The following is a 21,744-nucleotide window of genomic DNA, read 5'->3' as shown; positions in this document are numbered from 1 at the left end:
ACCTGCAGCTCTCTGTGTATCTACCTCCAAACATCTGAACTCAGGAGAGGGATCAGTTTCATCTCTCACAACCAGCTCTGACATCCACAAGATTATCTTGGCTGTTGTGCTGTACATTCCAAAAGGTCTGATGTGGGTCGGAGAAAAACTGTGAAGTAAGCCTTTCGCCTAAAAGCAACCTGGCGGTTTCCACGACAACTAAACCTGACGTCACCCTCCTGACACTGATAGGACTGACAGGTATCTGGGCCTCTCAGTTTTGTATTCTGATTATGACTGGTGACTGACAAGTGGGACTGACAAACCTTCACAACAGGGATCAGGTCTTGTGTGACAGCTAATTCAAGTGCACCAAGACGCGACTATGTCTGGACAGATTAGTTGAACAGCCTGCGAGGTATGTTCAGTGGTCACACTTGGCTGGAAGTTATTTGAATCCAGACAATGAACAGTTCAGCCACGGTAGCCACCACAGGAGATCTGGTGGAAGTCTCCAGGGAGAGGATGGTCAGACCCGCTGGCCGCTAAATGTTCCACGTGTGGATGTATGGACAGACTGTTTTGTGAGAATTTTAATAGATAATAAAACACTTTTCATGCCTTCAAGTGGGACTACAATCGGCGAGAGTTTTAAGCATGCCTCTTTCTGTGGTCTAACTCCTGGATGACTGAGCTCCTCGCCTAATCACTACAGTCATCTTGTCATCTCAACCATTGACCCAGTTATACAATAATATTAATAATGATGAAGATGATAATAAGTCACCAGGAAAGCATTTCAGGCATCAGCTGCCACCTGTGGAACTCAAAAATAAAACACAAGAGACCATCATATTCACATGGTTTATTTAAAAATACTGTATAAATAAAGGAGGAGCCAGGTGCCACTTTTCCATACAAAATGATGCCATAACATTTTCTCATACAGTGGTTCATACCTATCACAGTGTCTGGACTCCAGTGTTGCCGACACAGTAACTATTCAAGGTCAAGCCACGCCCGGATGGTCATACTAACTTAACGGCTCCAAAATATACTTGCTATATTCTGTGACGCCACAAAAACCAAGTTCAGAAGCTGCTCGCCAACAACCCTTTCAGATTGTGGTTTCGCAATTTGAACCATACACAAAACAATTCAAGGAATTTTAGCTGCATATTGTAAAAAAATGACTTTTTAGCATTTAGCAAGTCTATTGGGCTCCATTCTTAATTTTTTAACTTCACAGAGAAAAGGACGAACACCCCGCTAGCTAAGCTAGCAGTGTATTTGCACTTCTCTGTTTGAATATTTGCATAAAGCACATTTTAATAGATTCAGAACAACTTGCTGTTTGTTTTGCCAGATGCCACACCAGGATTAAAATAACAGGTTGAATCCATCGAAGCAGAGTTCGCTCTGACTTTGGTTCACATGTAAGTTAACTTGTTGCTGACAAACACCATCCCTCCGTCTTGTCAGTCAAACCAGTGGCTGATACACAACTGAGGTGAAACTGTTGAAGCATAAATAAAAGAACATGAAAACAAATGAACATTTTGTTTGCTAGTTTTTATCATGAACTACTTCGATAATGTTCCTGAGTTACAAAGAGATGAGTCAGATGAATTTTACGGATTTAGACGCCATTTTTTCCCGCTTGCTGTTGTTGCTCTCTCGAGTGCTTTTCAACTCAAATTAACATATAGAAAACAATCTTAAGCAGCTATGAGTTGATCTGGTAACAAGCACTAGTTACAAAACGTTTTGTTCCAGATACATTTGAGAACAGAGCCAACAGGAGCCCTGCATGTTTCCTCCGACACCTCTGAACCAAAACCATATCAACGGTGATGTCTGATCGATGACGTCTTCTGACTTGCGTACTCTGATACTCACAGATGCGTTTCTCCTCAACAGTACTCAACATGACTAGAAAGTGGCATTAAAACACCTTGTGTGAGGAGTCAAACTCAACAGAAGCTATCTAGACAGAGGAACTGTAGCACCATTTGAGCAGGGGACACCCTCATTGATGTCACAACCCCACCATAGTCTTCTGGGATGATGACGAAGGTTGAAAACCTGTGGCAGTGTTTAATGGGACCTGTGTGGTGTGTGTGTGGGGTGCTTTTACACACCGTCCCTTCATAACTAGCAGGCCAGATGATCGTTGGTACGGGGAATAACTCAAATCACAATTGGTGATTTTGGTCTCACATTACCATCTGGACACAAATATCAGACAATATGGACAGTCCACTTGAAAATAGTTGCTATTTGATGCTGTGGGAGAGAGGATGCGTTGAATCTACTCAACAACTGGAACTGGAACTGAGTGGATCATCACAGGTCAGTGATCTCACAGCACTTTGCTTGCTGACATGCCGCAGACTTTTAGTACTGAGATAGAGATGTGGCCCGCAAGCCTTGAGTTTGACATGTCTGAAGGCCCAAACAGACTACTGTGGTCATGACATGATCCAAACCAGACAAGATCCAAAGTGAGGTCCTGGTGGCTTTGCTATGATCTTCTCACACTAAAAAACAGGGCTGTTTTGGGGCGTTGCCAGAATCTATTCCCATGTGACCGTGACTGTGAATTATTGAATAATTAACAATTTATAATGCTCATAACCATCTTTATCAGTTCATGACACCTCATAGGTGGGAGAGAGGGCACACTGAGCTGAGACCGCGAACAGGTCAGGTTTAGGACCATGTGAAAGACGGGTCAGGTCAACATCTAGACGGCGGGATTGATCCTCACTCTGGGCGCAGAGAGGCCTCAGCCTCGCTTCTCACCTCAGCTACAGCTGATCACCTCTGGAATCAAAGTCAGTGATGTGCTTTCTGACCACAGTCAGGTGATCTGAAGTCCTTACGGTGTGGGCAGATTGGACCGTCAAACCCAGTACTGGTTCTTCTGAAGCGTTGGGGTTCCAATCCGGATGATCTGAGAGGACGCAGCAGAATCAGTCCAGGAGTTTGCCAGCATGTTCGACTCAAAGGTGTCACAGGCTGAGTAGGGAGTCAGTGCCCGTTGGAACACGGGGCTGCTGGGGCTGCTGTGGTTCAAAGGTGTGACGGTGACTGTGGGGACAGCTGTGCTCCACTGAGGCTGACCCTGGTATGGCTGACCAGGCGGAGGAGGTGGAGGCCCCTCGGTGGCTTCCTCGCTGCTCTGCTTGCCGCGTCTGTGGTGTCGCAGGAAAACAACCAGAACCACAAAGATGATGACAAGCAGCAGGAGCGCGAGCAGCGGCAGGATCACGATGAGAGGGCTGGAGCTCTTCTGATGGTACGACTCCACGCGCACTGGCGTATTCCTGAATGGAAAGTAATCGGATCCGGGTGTCGGTTTTGCCAGAGTGGTGCTGAAGCTCCTGGTCCTGTTGGAGTTCCCCCAGCGGTTACGGCTCTTGAACTTCTGGTGGTTTTTGCTGGGCTGCTGGGTGTTGAAGGAAGCTGTAGACAGGACGGGTGACCTGGTTCCAACTGTGGAGGCGTGGACCGTCGCCTGGCGGGAATTTAATACGGTGGTCAGGATGGGACTCTTTGTGGTCTGGAAAAGTGCTGGATCATACGGCACAATGGTGAAGTGGAACTCCCCTCTCGCAGGTTGCAAGTTGTTTGCTTTCAGTAAAAACACCAGGGAGTCGTTCAGCTCTTGAACGCCGGTCATGTTGGCGCTCAGCTCCAAGGACACAGTCTCTTGCATCACATCCTGGAATGTGAAGGAGTCAGCCAGCACAGAGCTTCTGGGAGCCTTCACCCGCTTCAGCCTCCCGAACCGAGGGTGGGAGATGATTTCAAACACCGGGTCACAGTCGCAGACCTGCGCCAGTTTAGAGGCGTTAAAGAAAGTAGTGCTGATGCTCACAGGAGTCCTGTTGGGGGTCCGCACACTATGGCCCACCTCCAGCAGAGGAGTGACCGTGACGTTGAGAACTTGGCTGCTGAGGTTCACCTCTGAGGTGAAGACGGTGAACTCAAAACTGTCTTCTGCCGAGGAAAGGTGGACCATGTGGTAAGAAAGTCTCCCTGTGTTTAGATCCGCCTGGTCGAACTGCGCCACCTCCTGGTCCTCCATTAAGAGTTTACCAAAGTGTGGCTTCCTGGTGATCCGGTAGTGAATAGTGGTGTTTTTCCCGTTCGTCTTGGAAGCCAGGTTGTCCTGCGTCACCGGCACCATTGTGGCGCCTTGCTCTAGGGTCAGGGCGGAGTTGTTGACCAGAAAGATGGTGATTTCTGTCACTTCAAGGTTGAAGAGTTTGTAAATGGGTTTGTGGTGACCGTCTGTGACGCTGAAGTAGAAGACCCCGGAGGAAGGACTCCCGTCATGGATGAAGTAAACACTGCCGTTGTTGATCTGGGCCTGGGTGAAGCTGGCAGTCGACTCGTTCAAGCTCCCCTCAATTGCCAGGAACCCGTTGTTTGGTTTGCTGATCACAGAGAAGGTAATGTCTTCGGGAGGATTGTCCAAGTCTTCTACTTTGAGGTTCTCAGGTTTGAGGACGGTCATGTCACCCTGGACCACTGTGAGACTCGGAGCCTTGGTCTTCAGAAGAGGAGGCTGATCGTTGACAGGTGTGACGGTGATGTTGAAGTGCTCCTCAATGTAGTGGTCTAGAGGACGCTGTGCCGATTTACCTTTTGGATTGACCCAAGTGCTGAACCTGAATGAGTCGTGCGTGGTCTCCGAGTTGTCGTGCTTGTAGGTGATGCCGTACTTGTTGACGATGAACTGGGAGAAGTTGGGCTTCTCCTTGGTGAGGTTTCGCTCGCCCACTACAATGACGCCGTGCTGAGGCAGTGACGTCACCTGGAACCAGACCTCGTGGGAATTTCTCTCTGGTGTGGGCAACTTGGACATCAAGTTAGCGGCGTCCAGGTTGGACTTGTCGATGACGACGCTCCCTCCTTCGGTCACCACTGCCCCTGAACACCACAAAAACACCTCTCAATACTGGACTCAAGCCAAGATGGCTGCTACTGTTGTTACCTGTGTTAGCCAGCAGCACTGTGTTGCGTTCAGGTCCAGTGTTTTCATAAGAGATGTCGATTTTAAACGTTTGACTTTCCATGGAAGACGGGGGTGACATCACAGAGAAGGCCAGCGAGTCCATGGCTTCCCATCCCACCGACTCCATGGGCGTTTGGACGTATAAAACCTCTTTATGGTCAATCTAAGAGGTACAATCAGAGTTTCATCATTTAGTCCAGATACAGGGTTTAGGTTCAATCTTCGTACTCACCATGGTCTGGGTGAAGGTGGAGATGTCGATGGTGGAGTTGTCCAGCTGCCTCCTCACCACCCGTCCCAGTTTAGGTTGTCGAATGATGTTGTACTTTATTATGCGTTCAGAGGTGTTGCTGACATCGTTGGTCAAAACTAGTAAATGTTCCCTCGTGATCGGCATCGTCGACCCTGCAGGACACAGAGGAGAAGCTCAGGCTGGCCCCGGCTGTTTCACAGACCTTCATCTATCATGAGTTCGTGAGACTTCATGAACAAGCTAATGTTTGGTAAAGACCTGCTCTGTGGAACACTTGCTGTGTACTGCTGTGTCTGGACGAGGCAGCTGCTCACCTTCTTTTCGACAGCAAAATATGGAAAACTATTAGAGCAGAGGTAGACACCAGCCAGACTCCTTTGAAGATGCACGTGTAACATCAGAGACGTTGGTGGAACATTACCAACTGCTCTAACGTAAAATTGTAATAAGACGTTCAAAGCACTCAGCAAACATCACACGTTTGGGGGGAAAATGACAAGATGGAGGTCAACGCTGACGTTTCCACAGAACCGATGATGATGATGACGCCATTTTTTTCATCTCTCATTTTCTCATGTCATCCCAACGCTCAGATCTTTCGCCTCACCCGTCCTACCTATCACTTAATGCAGTCGAGGTTACGTCCTCACTCATGCTGAGGGAAGGAGCTCAGTGGAGCGTGACGAATTGGAGTTGCTCAACCTCTTCCCTCCCACTCAGTTAACTCAGAGAACAAAAGCTCTCCTTGAATATTTCGCATCCACCTTCATCAGCTCATGGAAATCATTTCTATCACAGACTGAGACGTTCCCCAGGCAGAGTGGAAATAAGAACACAGAACTGTGAAGCTGAATGTCATTACACATTCTGGTCTAGAGGACGAAGTCCAACGCGAGGTCAGGTCAGTCAAGAGAGAGCCAGCTGTTCTGCGGCATTGTTTTGGAAAGCTGTGGTTGTTGTTTTATCTGGTCAGAGACATGGAGTCAGTACCAAACCTGGTGGAAGACAGAGATGCTGAGCCTCATGCTGGCCACATCACACTCACTGCAAACATGTCTCAGAACTTGAATGAAAAGCTCTCTGTGGCGCATGATCAGTTCAGTGTTCCACAGTTTCACGGTGAGTTGAAGACTGAATCCATGAAGTTCTCAGACAGAAATCAAATATGTTTTCAGGGTGCTATGGCCCGACCACAGTTCATCATAGCCACTGAATATTTTGCAGAAAGTGTTGAGCGAAAGACAAAGCCGGAATTTATAAGAGCAACTTGGTCAGCAGCGGCAACTGGGAGGAACAGGTGGAGTCAGAGACTTGCGAGAGTTGCTAAGAATGTGACAAACTTGGGAGTTTCACTTCCTTTTCTTGCGGTCATTGTGTGATTGTTAAATGGAACAGGAAGCAGAAGAAAGACAGAAGGTCACAGAGTGGAAGATATTAATGCAACATTCAACTATTAATAGTGATCTCATTATAGGCATTTTGAACGCACGACAACATAACTGTTTTTTCCACACGACTTTTCACACGTCCAAGACATGCCAATAGCTCGCCCCTGCTGTTGCTCAGCTGCTTCCCCTCCACTCGACTCCAAAACCAAACAAAGATCTGAGATGTGCTCTGACCCTGTGCAGAATGTGCACATATTGAGTTATCAAGGCCAGAAGCCAGTCACAGGTCCTTCTTCCTGATGTGCTGTTCAAACAGTAACTAACAGAGGCGACACTCTTGTTGCTTCATCAGCACACTGGTTCTGAAAGTTCTGCTCTGAGGTCTGACTAGGGCGTGCAGCCAGTCCTCAAGTAACTGACATGAATATTTGCGTAGACACATCTCACCACAGGACAGCGACTCTGGCTAGACAAAATAAACTTGACGGGTGCGTACAACAATGCAGATGTCAGGGACATTGTCTGCTAAGAAATATACAAATATCAATTGTGCTGCACAAAAAAAGCTCTCATGTAGCACAACAGTCTTTACCTGGAAACACTTTGAGCGGGTGATTCCTCTCCAGACTGAGCAGCAGAGCCTTAGCAGTGATGCTGAAGATTCCTCTGGGCGAGAAGTTGACTCCGTCGTTGACCTGAAAGTTGAAACCTCCAGACATGGCACCTGAGGCAAAGATGGGAGATGAAGGTCCCCGCACAAAAAACAAGCTTTAATATTGCTGTGAATAAAGACACTGGAGGTGGTGAACATCTCCATCGGAGCAGAGTTATTTGGAGCAAACGTGTTTTGCCTGTGGCTTCTTCAGGTAGGCCTGGCAGACACACATGAGCACTCACGGGAGTGTGAAACACACACGTCAGAAACAATTGCTCATCCCCATCCAGGAAATGAGCATCACAACTGTCTGTCCACATGTGTCACTAAGAGTTGGCCAGCCCTCGTAAATAGGAGCTTGGATGATGTCATAAGTACAAACACATGGGTCAACACACAGGAAACACATTTTCCCAGTAAAAGAAAGTATGAAGAAAAACAACATATTTAATGAGGGTCCTTCCAGCTGAATGGAATATTTCTAATTAAATATATCATTATTGAACTAATTTTAAAAGGCCAGACTATGGGGTTGGTCCTGCCACTTTGGTCACTAGAGGGCAGCATAGCACAATGGTCAAAGTTAAAACACAAAGCTGGGGCGTGACAACTAAGTCACGTGTGTGAGGGTGGACACAGGAGAGTATGTGTCAGTTTGATTGACGGCTGCGTTTGTCATAGTAACAAACAGCAATGGTTTTTCTTCAGTTTTTACAGTTCTGGGTTTACCAATGATCACTCAGCAACCCAATGTGCAGTTACCTTTGTGCACGAACAGCAGCTGACCCTGGTTGATATGAGCCTGGGTGAAGTTCAGGATGGCCTTCATGGGGGTGCTCTTCAGCGACAGATGTCCGTTGCTGGGAGGGGTCACCATGAAGTGCAGGTGCGCTGGGGGCGTGTCCAGGTCCTGGGCGTGCAGGTCGTCAGGACGGATCTGAGTAACTGAAGCAACCCAGACCTGCAGACGTAGACATGCGGGAAGAATGACAACCAAGAAAACCTTTTTCATCAGGTGAACCCTGAACAGCCACTAGGGAGAGCAAAACATGACTGCTCCTGCCATCATGTTGAATTGAGTGGGATAACTCAGTGACTATTGTGGAGGTCAAAACAACTGACTCACACTAACAAAAGAAATTGAATAGACAGTCACCAAGAATTAGGTTGCCACTATTTGGTGAGTTTTGGTTCTCTTGAGGAGAGTTTTTTTTTCTCTTATAGACAGGGTTAAAACATGGAAACAGACTGCTCAGTCTGCACTTCCTGTTTCAGACTGCTCCCTCGCGCCGCATAAGACAACAGAAGCAGTGACAGAATACAGCTTCACCAAGGCTAATTCACGACCCAGGCAGTGTGTTCACGCACGGAAACTTGACACATGATGTTGATTCATCAGTGTAAGACGGCAGATGGAGCATCACTTTGCCTCGCAGGCAAATCACATGTTTTTCTTGTTCCTTTTGTACCTTTGTTTGGACCGAAGGTGATTCAGTGATGCTGAACTGTCATCAGATGAAGGCAGCAGTGACAAACGCATGCAAAAAATGGTGTGAAAGTCACATTCAACTGCAGCTGCTGAGGGAGCTTTGGCACTTGAACTCGTGGTATATACACACATTTTGATCAATACATTTTTTTGGTGAAAATATTAATTTTCTATTGTAATGGTTAGAACCTCAATTGCACCAAATGTTCAGGTTACACATTTCAGAACGTTTCCCAACTGTATTCAGTACTTTGGCTTTTAAACAATTTTAGTAACTTGTGGCACTGATGAAAAAGGAGTCTGAACCCTTGCTGGAGTAGAGTTGACATCAAGCATAAGGCCCATAGGCATGGAGAGAGACACAGGAATGTTAAGAGCCAGTCTTTAGCGCAGTCAGAGCCATTGTGTACTTTTTATGAGTTACAAGTTTAACTGTCAGAAGGGCTGACAGAACGTCTCCCTTAAAATTAAACCTGAAATATGACTGTGGAGGTTCTTGGTCGTCTGGGTCACCGTGCATCACCGATTTCTAACATCTGGATGTTTAATGGTTGTCTCCCACACGTTCCTTTCACTCACTCAGATTTGAGTCATTGTGAATGGTAACAGAGTAGAGGGATTTGTGTTTCGCCAACAAACCTATTGCACACTGCCACCTCGACAACCTCCACTCAAATGGACCCTCTTGACTTCAACACTGTCACACACCAGTCTGTCTTCATGTCAGGTTCAGACGCAGAGGTCGGAATCTAACTGTCCAGTGGAAAAGAGAGGAGGTGAAGGAGATAACAAATAAACTAGCTGATTTCCGTGTTATCGCAAGACTTAAGGGAGAAGGGTGGGCTAATGCACGATCATCCCAAACTCAGCAGATTAAGTGCTATATAGAGTATTATTTACTCCTTGTAAGTACACAAGGCTGTTCATGTGCAATAACGACATGAAAGAAAACAGTGGGTCAGAAAAATTTTGGGGCTTCATTGTTTCAGTGATCGAAAGCCTGCGTCACACACAGACTTCAGCAGATGCAGCAGAAGACAACAGGGCTGGATTAAATAACCAACTCCCAACTAATATCACTGCAGTTCTACACCACCTGATGATGCCCAACCACACAGAGGGTGGTGAACCAGAGTCTACAACCGTGGAGGAGCAGTACTGAGCAGCTCTGTCATAGCTAGCAGAACAGGGGGTAGCCACATTTAGCATGAGCCACATGGATCTAGCAACGGTATACGTTTGCCTTAAGTTGTTCTTGGGTTTGAAAATAAAGATTTGCCTCAAATATTATTCTTGTGTTTTAGATTGGCTGCTCTGAGATTGGAATACAATAAGCTAAACAAAGTTCAATTAGCCATGATAATAACGTTTGCCATATTTGCTCTGCCCCGGTACATGATCAGGATTTGGGCCATAAACATGAACCACCCCGGCCTTCTCAGGACTCATACCATAATAGTGAGTGGGTGAATACTATCCACTGCTCAGGTCCCAGAATGGGACCCCTCAAACCTCTAAAACAAATGGAGTCAGAAGTGGGATGGCCACAGAGACTTCTTAAGAAGCCAGTGTGTCCCATCCATTTGAAGACAGGAAGAGCACTTACATAGAGCTAGAGGTGCACATGATGATTGCAAATGTGTATTGAGAGAAATACACTAAGGGATGGAAATGAGCTTTTTTGGCTCCTGTATTCCCATTATTTTTTGAATAAACAAAGTGGGAAAATGCCCTGACTACTAACTAGTTGACTCATTTGGTTGTGACTACGTCACTATGTGACTATTGTAAACTATGTCTTTGACTTTGGGCAAAGACATAGTTTTGACCTTTGACCTGCCATGTGCCAATTGGAGTTCTAAACCTTCATACTGTTGCAACATCCCAGTTGGATTTGAACATCAAACATCTACAGACAACCAGGCACCAGAGCAATACTAATATATGCCAAAAGGGGACTTTTTGTAGAACAGCTGGACAAGGGGAAGGTCTGGATCATTGGGAAGACTTAGTCAATGGGTGATACTTTAAAGGTCACATCTGAAACCTAGTCCAGTTGTGCACAGTAAACCTCTCAACAAGAAGCCATCTGTAACACCAGGGATTTTAACTGCTACTTTTTGCCCACGGCAGAATTGTCATTGTCTTTCCGTGAGCACCAGTGAACCCCCGCCCCCAGCGTACACGCCACATGGCAGATCAAATGTCCTGCGAGTGTGAGAGAGACGTAAAGCTTCACATAGACACCCAGCCAAATAAGTCTCCCGCTGTGACTCACCAGGTCTGAGAACGTCTGAGATCAATTTGTGGCGAAAAACCCTGTCAAAGTAGTTAGACATGACATGACATCTCGCACTTGAAAAGCTGCGAGCCGAGTGAACACCAGAGCGAGATGGATCATCCTGTGAGCAGTGATGAACTTCCCTCCTCCACTCTGACGTTTACTGAGTCAAACTTAATTCACATCAAATCAGACACATATAACGTCATATTACTCTGTTCCCCCGTGTGTTCAACACAACTTAGCTAGGACAAACAACACGACGTACCCAATCCCAGAAGTTTGTATCTGCCACTCATAAGGAACAAGGCTGATTTTTCCATAATAATAACCAAGTTAGGAGATGTCACAATTATCATCTTCATTCTGCACAGAATTCAGCAGAAGAACGACCACACTACAGCGGTCAGAACTGACAACCAGATTTCAACAGCATCTCTTAGTCAGAGACCATGGTTCTCAGACAACTGTCACGACAAAGTCAGAGCTGAGCCAAAAGACAAAGCTCTACATTTAGCTTTAGGAGCTATTATCTGGTTTTAATATAGGAAAGCTCCAAAGAAAAGGGACAGAGAGCCACCTGCTGGACACTCCTGTCATGTCATGTCATGTCATGTCAGTCAGAGCCTAAAACATTTTAGAGATGTTTCTGTGCCACTTTAAGGTGGAAATCAGTGGTAATGTCGGCTGCAGTGCAGATGAAGTGTGTCCCTCCTCAGACTTGACTGGTCCTCAGAGGAATGTCAGGCATTCAGGGGCAAAGCTGCAGAGACAAAAGAGACTTCAGCCGCTCTCTCCAGCTGGACCGCTCTCAGCTTTTAACACTGACTCTGTGCTCAGAACAAGTCTGCGCATGGACAGCTTTTGTTGAAGAATGAGCTCCTCGCAGACGAGCAAACGTGGAGCTTGGAAACAAGGTTGCGAGCACACAGGCAATATTTATGGTGCCTCATTTGTGGAGACAAAAGAGTGTCCGCCGTTCAGTTAATCTGAGGATTTTGCATTTGTGTTTAGCTTGTTTTGCAGGGGGACAAAAGTTATAGGAGCAGTGCAGCATGATAACACTGGCATCATCGCCACTGCTCTCTTTGCCGCTACCATGGCAACATACCGTACATATGTACAACACGGTACTTCAGGGTATGCTCATTGACAAGATCCAAAAAAAACACAAAACTCTGTGAAACTACACCAAGGCCATAGGTGGGTATTGTACACCGATTTTCTAGCTTATTTGATAAATGGAAGCAAATTATTTCCACACAGAAGTGAGTATGATTCTGGCTTCACAGAGAATCAGCATAAAGCAACGTCTCCACACTACATAAGAATGAAAGCCCACATAACATACGACGACTATATTTAAGATTCAAATGGGCGACAAATGATGTCATAAATTTCAGTGATTTACTTTCACAGGTGGAAGACTGGGAATTTTTTAAATTCTTATACTTATATCGAACAGAATATTCTGGCTTCCACCATGTTCCTGGTGTCGACTGACGGACGCTTGAATGAGCGGAGTGTGCCTGGTAAAGGTGGGGAATGTGTGTGTCTGTGTGAGTGTGGGCATGTATATACTGCCTCGTGGGGACCAATTCTTGACAAAACACTACTCGATGGGACCTTTTGCCGGTCCCCACAGGTCCAAACCGCAATTTGATGATGAAGACTTCAAAATAGCCCTGTCATTATAATTGGGTTTAAGTTTTGTTCAGAGTCCTAGTTAAGGTTAGCCATTTGCTTTGGATGGTTAGGTTTTAAGTAGTGCTGTCAGTCAATTAAAAAAAATAATAAAATTAATTACAGGATTTTGTAATTAATTAATCGAATTAATCGCATTTTTATGTCATATCTGCTAAAGGTCTCCTGATAAATAATTTGAGTTCTCGGATATTAAAAAAATTGTAGTGTATGACTAGTCAATTGAATACAGTAAGAAGAGAAGATTTGAAATCCAATTTTTTATTGGTCAGCTGTGCTTCATAAATGAAATCCAAAAGTAAAGGTCAAGCACATCCGCAAATCAGTTAGGCCAGGTGCATTATTCAAGGATGTAAAACAAATACAGCAATAGAGCAAAATAAATAAAATAAAGCTGTCTTCAAAAATGTAAAACAAACAGCAATACAGTGAAATAAATAAAATAAGGCTGTTTACAAAAATGTAATATAAATACAGCGATTCAGTTAAACAAATACAATTCTGATATAAAATAAATAATAGATAATAAAATAAAGGCTGTCTTAAATAGGCACTTATGGTCAATATAGCAATTCAAAAATGAATAATAGAAGTATAAGACGTCTCTAAATGAGGCAAAATGAAGAACTGTTGATACTCATGATTAATTGCATTAAATTTTTTAACGCGTTAATTTGCGGTGTAATTAATTAATAGAATTAGTTAGAATTATTACTAGTTTTAAGGCAAGAGGCTGGGTAAAGTATGTCAATGAGAAACAAACATGTGAGCGCTCAGCCCAGAGTAGCTCAGCGGCTTGTATATTATTTCAAAATGTACATTGTTTTAGAAACAAAAAATGGAATTTGGATATTTTTTAAAAAGTTAAACAGTCATCTTCTCAATAAAAGAACATTTTAAAAAGTGATTATGTTTCCATGAATGTTCCATGAACTCTCCATGGTCGTGGTGATTGGTCATTGGTTCATACAGAAGTCATGAAACACATAAGCTTTTAGCCACAGGCTTCAGCCGGACGCATGAAAAGGACGAGTGTCAGCAGAGTGACGATGACATGAAGAACCCGCAGCTGCAGTGAGAAACGCACTTCCGTTATTCATCGGGATCTGAGCAAACTCCAACAGCCTGAAGCCTGCAGACCACAGAGACCACCGTGCTACTGGAGCCTGCAGCACTGAATGTTACACGAGGCTGCAAAGGCATATCTGAGGTTGGTGTCATGAAAACTTTGATCTTGTCAGATCAACGCTGGACCCCGGGTAACACTACTCTTGACACATGGGTAGACAATAATGCTCCAATGGATTGGCCAACGATCGTGATCGGCCGATTTCATCGGTGAATGCCGATCACTACCGGTCTGGTTGTGATGCGTTCGCTCCTCCCTACTCGCTGTTCACTCGGCAGCAGAATGTCGGCTGTGGAGGATCTTGCTATCTGTCATGTAAAGTCTGCATCCTTCAGCTCATACATGGGAAAACGCTCTGCAGCGAAGCGTGTGAAAAGGCTTTGACGCCACAAAGAAAAAAGAGAAACTACTAATTTCACCAAGCTAGATGACCAGCTTTTCTCAGGTGTCGTTACGTCGTCATGGAAACGACAGAATCTGTTGCCATTTTGGAATCGGTGTGGCGTTCATCAGCCACCTGAATCTGAAACGTCTGGAGTGGAAACTTTCATAAATGCAGTGCTCTGTCTCAGAGTCCCGCTACAAGCGGCCAGTGTGTACATGTTTCGCGGACCTAGCAAAATCTCTAGAGATCCACCAAACTGCGACGTCTCACACTGAACTGTTGCCTGCATTCTGCAAGTTTTTTTTCCTCCTTTAAGAGGAATATAAAATGCGTCTTAATTAAAATTATTTCATGGCAAATTTTTCACATCATGTACTCAGAAGGTCTCATCACTTTGATAACAAATTCATAGTCAGTCCATGTGATGGGTATCTGTGATCGGCAGCAAAAATCTTGATCAGAGAATCTGTACAATGAATGTTTTTAAAATGTACAGGGATTTTTTTCCTCCTGACAATACTGTATATGATCAAAATCTTTGACAAAGCAACCGAATAGAGACTGAATGCTTCACTGAAGCACATGCCTTAAACTGTATCGTGTATTTTTGAAATAATTTATGATATTCTTTCTGAATAACAGCAAATCTGCCAAGCCTATGCTTTCCTCACTTCTTCTCTTCACCATCCAGAGAGTAACACGTCAGATCTGTTTTTGAGTGCTTCATTCTAGTATTTTACCGATTTATTTTTAGCGCCTCACAACCCAGCCGGCGAGTCTCCTGCACCTCTAAATGGATGTCAAAGAGCACGGCATGCTCTTGGCTGTCATCAACATAGCAAACATAGTTTCCTACATCCTTGCAGCCAGAAGTGGCAGCTCGCTAAACTGCCCACATGAAAACCTTCTGACAGAGAGCCACGGTGCCAAACCTGCAAGTCACAAAACCTCCAGAGCCTATAATAATGCACAAGAGAGCGTACTCACCCTGAGGACCCGGTTGGCTGTGATAACGGGTGGCTCGTCATTGACTGCTTCAACCTGGACGTGCAGCGTCTCCACGGCGCTCTGCTTTCTCAGGCTTGTGTCATTGGCTACCACAGTGAAGTTGTCACTGTGGCTCTCGCTGCCATCGTGCACGTAGTTGATGAATTCTAGTTCCACCTGAGCGAGGAGTTAAGCGGAGGCAGCAGTAGGGATTATTACGCAACACTGGCACTCACGGGCCTCACTACACTCACAAAGTGCCCACCTGTCTCCTGCTGAAGGTGGTGATGGCCACACCAGGATACCTGGAGTTCTCGATGTGGCCGTGCTGCGGTGGCTCCGTCACGTTAAACAAGAAGTTGATTCCACTAAAGTGCTTGTTTGTTACTCGAAGCACTTCCTCGGTCAGAGCCTTGACTCCGCCCTCATTCAGGGTGAAGTTGGTCACCTGGAGCGGGATGAGCCTCGGAATAATATCCACCAGAACACGAATCTCACTGACATCTGTGACCCCGTTGCTGGCATCCAAGACGAAGCTATCATTGAGCTTGTCTGGCTCCACCTGCCTGTACTGGACATTTCCGCTGTTGACATCCTCCTGCGTGAATGTCTTGACTGGGGACAGTTTGTCTCCGCTGTAACGCTCTTCTGCTTCCAGAAAGCGACAGAGGTATCCATAGGAGGGGGGTTTCTTGACCGTAAAAACGATCTCCGATGGCAGGTTGTCCTCGTGGGTCACCTGCAACGATTGAAGATGCATTCAGGGGGTGAAATCAATTCGCTTCTTGTGTCACAGAGAGTTACCCATCATTTCACTTTTTGTCAAAACATAGATTTCACTCATATCTCTGCCCTTTCAGAGCACTTCACAGCTTCATGGTGTGTTTATTATGCCTCCTTTTCTAGTAAATTGCCCGCTCTGGAATAAAAAGAACAAGCTGAGCAGAGTCCAATTTCTTTGTTAGTTAGATTCATGTTGGCCACAAATATTTGTAAGGGGGTAGGCAGGCTTCCATGTGGGCCTCACATTGAGCTCTAAAACATGACAACAGGTCAGACTCAGGAGAATATATGTCTCAATATGAAACACAACTCAATCCATTACAATAGGAGTTATGTATGGTTACCTTCTTTGTCTTTCAAGAAATGCAGACAGACAAAGACAAATTTCATTAATGGAATCAATAGCAACATTTTGTTATCCTCATTAATACTCAACACTCACTTCCAACTTTTCTCTCCTGTCTGCCCACTTTTCTAGTGGACAAAAGAAAACGCAAATAGCAACATACAGTAACATTCCATCCCAGCATAGGTTTGGAGTGTGCCATCCAGTGGGGAAATGGAGGACATGCAGAGACTCATTGATGATACATTTGCATAATTAAGCTAGATGCTATCATTGAACAATATTCAATCGAGGCTGAACTTAAGCTGAACTCCAACACTAGCACTGCCAAATAGCAGTTGCACATCTGCAATACAACATGTCCAAAGACCTCACAAAAGTCTCACTCATTCTTGGTTGATGCAGTCAGTTGTAAGTGCTTGTCTCAAAGTCGGAGCCATCCAAGTTCTTCAAGGTGTGAAGTGACAGCAATTCTTCGACCAATTTTATTGAAATACTGTAGATATTTATTTTTAAATCTCGCATCTAGAACGTTTTATTAAAACATGAGAAACTTTGGATGACACTACTTGCTCAACATTACCAGCACACCCTTACATTTTTTGCTTCATGATCTGATCTAGAAATAAAGCCCCTTAACCCAGAACAATGATGAACAATGAATAATGACTTCAACAATGTATAATGGTCGCCCTATAGCAATCAAAACAACTACACTTGGTCCAGACCACAGTGGCAAGTATCTATTTAAAGTGGCAGGAACTTTTGCTAACAGGTCAATGGGTAACAGTTTAGATTTGTCTCAATTCATTTCACTTTTGTTTGAGAAAACCACAGTGTTTCCAGGCCACCAAAGAACTGCCAGCACCTCAGGATAAAAAAAAAAAAATAAATCAACTCACCTCTAGTTTAGTTTCATCAATGTTGACAGGCTTCCCTTCATCCACAAGTAGGGTGCCGAGTTGCTGGACAATTGGTGGCCGCTGATGACTTTCCAGGTAAACCTTCACATTGATCTTCACTGGGAGCTGAAGGTCTTGAGCTTTGACGGTCAAGTTAAAGTGATCTGCTAGATGTTTGCCATCATTGTGAGTGTATCTGATGAGCCTGTTCTTCAGATCAGCTTGCGTAAATGATCTCACAATTGTTTCATTGCGGTATAGAATTCCGTATTTTGGAGCTTCCTGCACCTTGAACACGATCTCCTCATCATCTCTGATGTCCAGATTAGATTCAATACTGAGATTATGACTTGAAACAATGACAGACAGTCCCTTTTGCACAAGTAAACCAGAGTTGTTGCTGACCTTTAGGAAGGGTTCTTGTGCGCTGACGTCTAAAAGACTCGATACAAAGTTCTTTCCATCAGAGACAAACAAAACAAACCGTCCTATGCTTGCTCCTTTGTGTAGGAACAACACTCTCTTTTCATCTAGATCCCTTTGGCTAAAATGGAAGAGCCGCTGACTTGTGTCATTCACCAGCACCAAGTCTCCAATGGGGATTCCTCTGCGTGCATAAACCAACTTGCCATCGTCGAAATCAGAGTCGTCATCACGGTAGCACAAGTCATCTGAAGTAAGTATCCTCTGACCATCTTTGACTACGTGGAAAACTTTATCGATGACACGCACTGGCTTTTGGTCGTTGACAAGTCGGACTGATATGTTGAAAGTGGCCTCTTTGGAGCCAACTTCATCTTCAGCAATGAAAGATTTGAAGCCTTTGGTGGTGGAAGCGATGAAGGTGAACGCATCCTGGGTTGTTTCGCTGTCGTCGTGGGTGTACATTATCCGTTCAGCTGTGATGTCTTTGTTGCTGAAGGACAGGATGTTCTCATTGGTGGAGTTTGAGTTTGAATGACTAATACGACTTAGCTTCCCATGTTTGGGGCTGCTAATGACTGTGTAGTATATGTCCTTGGTGCTGAGAGTCTCTGCAAACAATTCCTCAGTGGTGATCATTTTGCTTTCTCCCTCCTGAAGAACAAGACCCTCATTCCTCATGAAAACGCTGTTGACATCGGCTTTAATGGAGAACTGAAAATCATAGTTCTGTGACTGTGCATGTTTGGAAAACAGGAGGAATTTAAATTTGTCACTGGTATCTTCATGAGGTCTGTCTACGAGCACATAATGGACTCTATGATCTGTGACATTTCTTTGGCTGAAGGTTGAGTTCTTCCCCAAAACTGAGGTGTCCAGCAGGATTTTGCCTTTCTTTGGCGTGGTTAGCACTCTGAAGTAAAGATCATCCTGAGACAGGAGCACACCTTGTGCTGAGGCAAACAGATACTCGGAGTCAAGTGTCACTTTCCGTACTTTATCCAAGTCCATCACCATGTTCCTCACTAGTGTGTAACTGACCCACTTTATAGTGATAGAGAAGAGTAGTTCTGTTGTGGTCTTCGAAGCCACATTCACCTTGCACTTGAAGAAATCCGTGGCATTGACGGTTTGGATTTCTTGGAACGTACTGACGTATCTCAATCTTTCTTTCTCAAGAAGCCTCTGAGAAAAAGAGTCTGTATGCCTCCACTCACCACTTGAGTGAAGTCTTTGCAGTTCTCCGAACTGTGGCGGCTCAATGACATCGTATCGGATGTCTACTACTTGTTTGACGGCATTGGTCGTCACACCGAGATGTTGAGAGCCAATTATAGCGGCCTCTCCCTGGGTTACCTCCAGGCCTGTGTTGTTGGCAATCTTATACTCCAGAGAGATAGCCATAACCCTTAAAACCACTGTGTTGCTGACCTTTTCCCCATCACTGACTCTAAGAACTATCCTGGAGTTTCGGACTCCAGTGTGCACATAATACACTCTTAATTCCTCTAAATCTGTCTGAGAAAATGAGGTCACAGCTGTTCCTGGCTTGTTCTCTAGTTCCAAGTATCCAGCATCCACATTTAAATTCCCTAGCACGGTGAAGACAAGATTGTTATAGCTGCTGTCAATGTCTGTGGCCTTTAAAACATCAGTGGTGAGGTGTTTTTTGGAATTTTCCAGCAGGACAAACAGATTCCCTTCAGGGAGACTCAACTCTGGTGCGTCGTTGGTGGGTGTCACCGTCACATTGAAACGGTATATTTTGCTCCCCCTCAGATAATCTGGAGCTTCTTTTCGGCTGCTCGAAAAAATTGAGAACATAAAGAAGTCATCTGGATCTTCAGATCCTCCATGGAGGTACATGACACGCCCGTGCCACAGGTCTAACATGCTGAAGGTGTTTTCCTCCTGGTCAGGATCCACGTCGAGCCTTATCTGACCTCTCACTGGCTGTTCCTCAATTCTAAAATTGATCTGAGATTGTCGAATGCCAAGTCTCTTGAAATCCAGGAGGACCTTGATGTGCTTAGCATCAAGAGACGCTCTACCTCCTTCTGGTACCACTAGAGGTTTTAGATGCACAAACTTCGAGCCATACCTTCTATCCAGGCCCCATGCAAGAGTCGACATGCGTACAAAAGGTGTTGGAGTCACAAGGTGGAGCAGGGGACTCGGTGCCTTTGTTGGACTTAACGAAGGTTCTGGGTCCTTCTCTGGCTCACAGCCTACCGAGATATCCTTTGTGACCACAGCATTTGATAGACCCAGCTTCACTCCATTGACTTCTATGTTCTTCAAACATCCCTTAAAGGAGCCTCCACGGATACGTTTTCCTGACACTGACAGCAAACCCACTTTTCTGACCTCAGCCCTGGTACCATCATCCACACCTCCTATAAAAAGGAAACCTTTCGGCTGCAAGTGCTTGAGACGAGTGCTTATTTTCACCATTTCCTCATCAACTGTGAGGTCAACATTTTTCAAGCTAAAATGGACTTTGACAGTGTGCCACTTTCTGTCGTTGATAAGTCTGAGGGAACGGAGCTCAGTCTTGGTTTCACCTTTGCCGACAACAGCGACTAGAAAACCTTCCTGAATCTCCACAGCCACAAAGCCTCCCTCTTTGGCAGAATTGAACATGATGATCCCCTCGCTTGCTGAAGTGTGCACCACACACTGAAATATTGCCTCCTGCTGGCCACTCCAGGATGAAAAAGAAGCATAGGCCCTTGAGCTGAAGAAACTTATCGGATCATATTCAGTGGAAAAAAATTGAGGGCTACACCCTAAAGAAACCTCATAAACATTCTTGAATCCAGAATTTGGCCTGAGTGAAGAGAGCAGGTCGTGGTTGTTGAAGACTACATCTTCAATGCAGCCTCGAAATCCAGGTGGATCTCTGGCGAGGTATGGTTTGTCTAGGTTGCCAGTGCCACCAACATACATCCCATCCAAGATGTTGAGAAGATGGCTGGATCCTGACAGCGTTAAGCCAACATCAGAGTTCTTGTCCACTGTCATAGTGACACTGTCACGCTCTTGATGGACCTCCACTGAGTGCCAGGCCAGGTCATTGAGTTGGGTCCCCCTGTCAGACTCCAATACCTCCTCCCCTGATCCTAAGTCCAGCTTTAGCTGAAGAGAAACAAAGAGGAAATACACGTCTAAGTAAGACATAAATACATAATCACAAAACAGCAAGAGAAAAAGGTCATCATACCCACATCACAAGTAAGGGAATCCTGCTGCTGCTGCCTTAACTGAGATTCATGTACTTAACCCAGCATTGCTCACCCCAAATTATCACCTACCAACCAGAGCACTAAATACACCTTGTTTCAATGATGTCACCTGTTGTTAGAAGGGCAGCCTCACTCTGTGATTTTGAGCAGGAGGAGGACAATTATCTCTTTGCCAACAGCGAGATCCTGAGAGCATCCTGTCACCATCATGAACTAATGCAGCAATCAGAAGACGTGCCTGTCAAGGCTTGCCACAGAGCCCCTGCTATTCATGCACAGATTTTCAGTGTGACGCTCTTCCCTGACTCACAGGCCATTGGAAGCTGAGCCCGAGGAGAACTTGTGCGGCGAACAAAAATATTTTGGTGACCTGTGCCTGTATGAGGAATGGGGAACACTCATTCACATTTTGTGTCCACTGGAGTGCAAACACAGTGATAGGTGGCTTTTTCTCCCGCCGGCAAAAATGATAACAATAGAAGTTTAGTCACCCCGTCTTCAAAACAAACCACAGCACCTTGGGAATGTGTTGCAGTCAAGAGGAAAACATAGCAAAAAAAAAGAAAATTGTTTACATGAATTTCACTTCAAATGAATTAGTCAGCACAGAGAGTAGGAAAGCCTACTTGTAGGCAAATGGTGTCCGTTAAGATGGACATGGACAGGAGTTTAAGTGAGGTGGTGGAGGGTCGGCAACCTCTGCTCTCGTGGAAGACTCATTGGAGTCAACAAACTTCAGCCACGGAGAAACGAGTCCTGACAATGACAC

General features: G+C 45.1%; 1 protein-coding gene across 1 annotated transcript in view; it reads right to left on the bottom strand.

Moving 5' to 3' along the window:
- Nucleotides 1-848: 848 nt before the first annotated feature.
- The window catches only part of cspg4ba (chondroitin sulfate proteoglycan 4ba), a 29,945-nt gene continuing 9,049 nt past the window's right edge, over nucleotides 849-21,744 (bottom strand). The window contains exons 3-10 of the mRNA XM_053871503.1: nucleotides 17,308-20,868; nucleotides 15,542-16,015; nucleotides 15,277-15,453; nucleotides 8,064-8,262; nucleotides 7,239-7,370; nucleotides 5,238-5,410; nucleotides 4,985-5,168; nucleotides 849-4,920 (exon numbers count right to left, since the gene is read on the bottom strand). Coding sequence (XP_053727478.1) covers nucleotides 2,885-4,920; nucleotides 4,985-5,168; nucleotides 5,238-5,410; nucleotides 7,239-7,370; nucleotides 8,064-8,262; nucleotides 15,277-15,453; nucleotides 15,542-16,015; nucleotides 17,308-20,868 — 6,936 coding nt within the window. The 3' untranslated portion in view covers nucleotides 849-2,884. The remainder of the gene's footprint in view (nucleotides 4,921-4,984; nucleotides 5,169-5,237; nucleotides 5,411-7,238; nucleotides 7,371-8,063; nucleotides 8,263-15,276; nucleotides 15,454-15,541; nucleotides 16,016-17,307; nucleotides 20,869-21,744) is intronic.

The sequence above is a fragment of the Synchiropus splendidus genome, chromosome 7 (assembly GCF_027744825.2).
Source record: "Synchiropus splendidus isolate RoL2022-P1 chromosome 7, RoL_Sspl_1.0, whole genome shotgun sequence".
NCBI lineage: Eukaryota > Metazoa > Chordata > Actinopteri > Syngnathiformes > Callionymidae > Synchiropus > Synchiropus splendidus.
The sequence above is the reverse complement of the archived record's forward strand: the minus strand, read 5'-3'. Positions and strand labels throughout refer to the sequence as shown.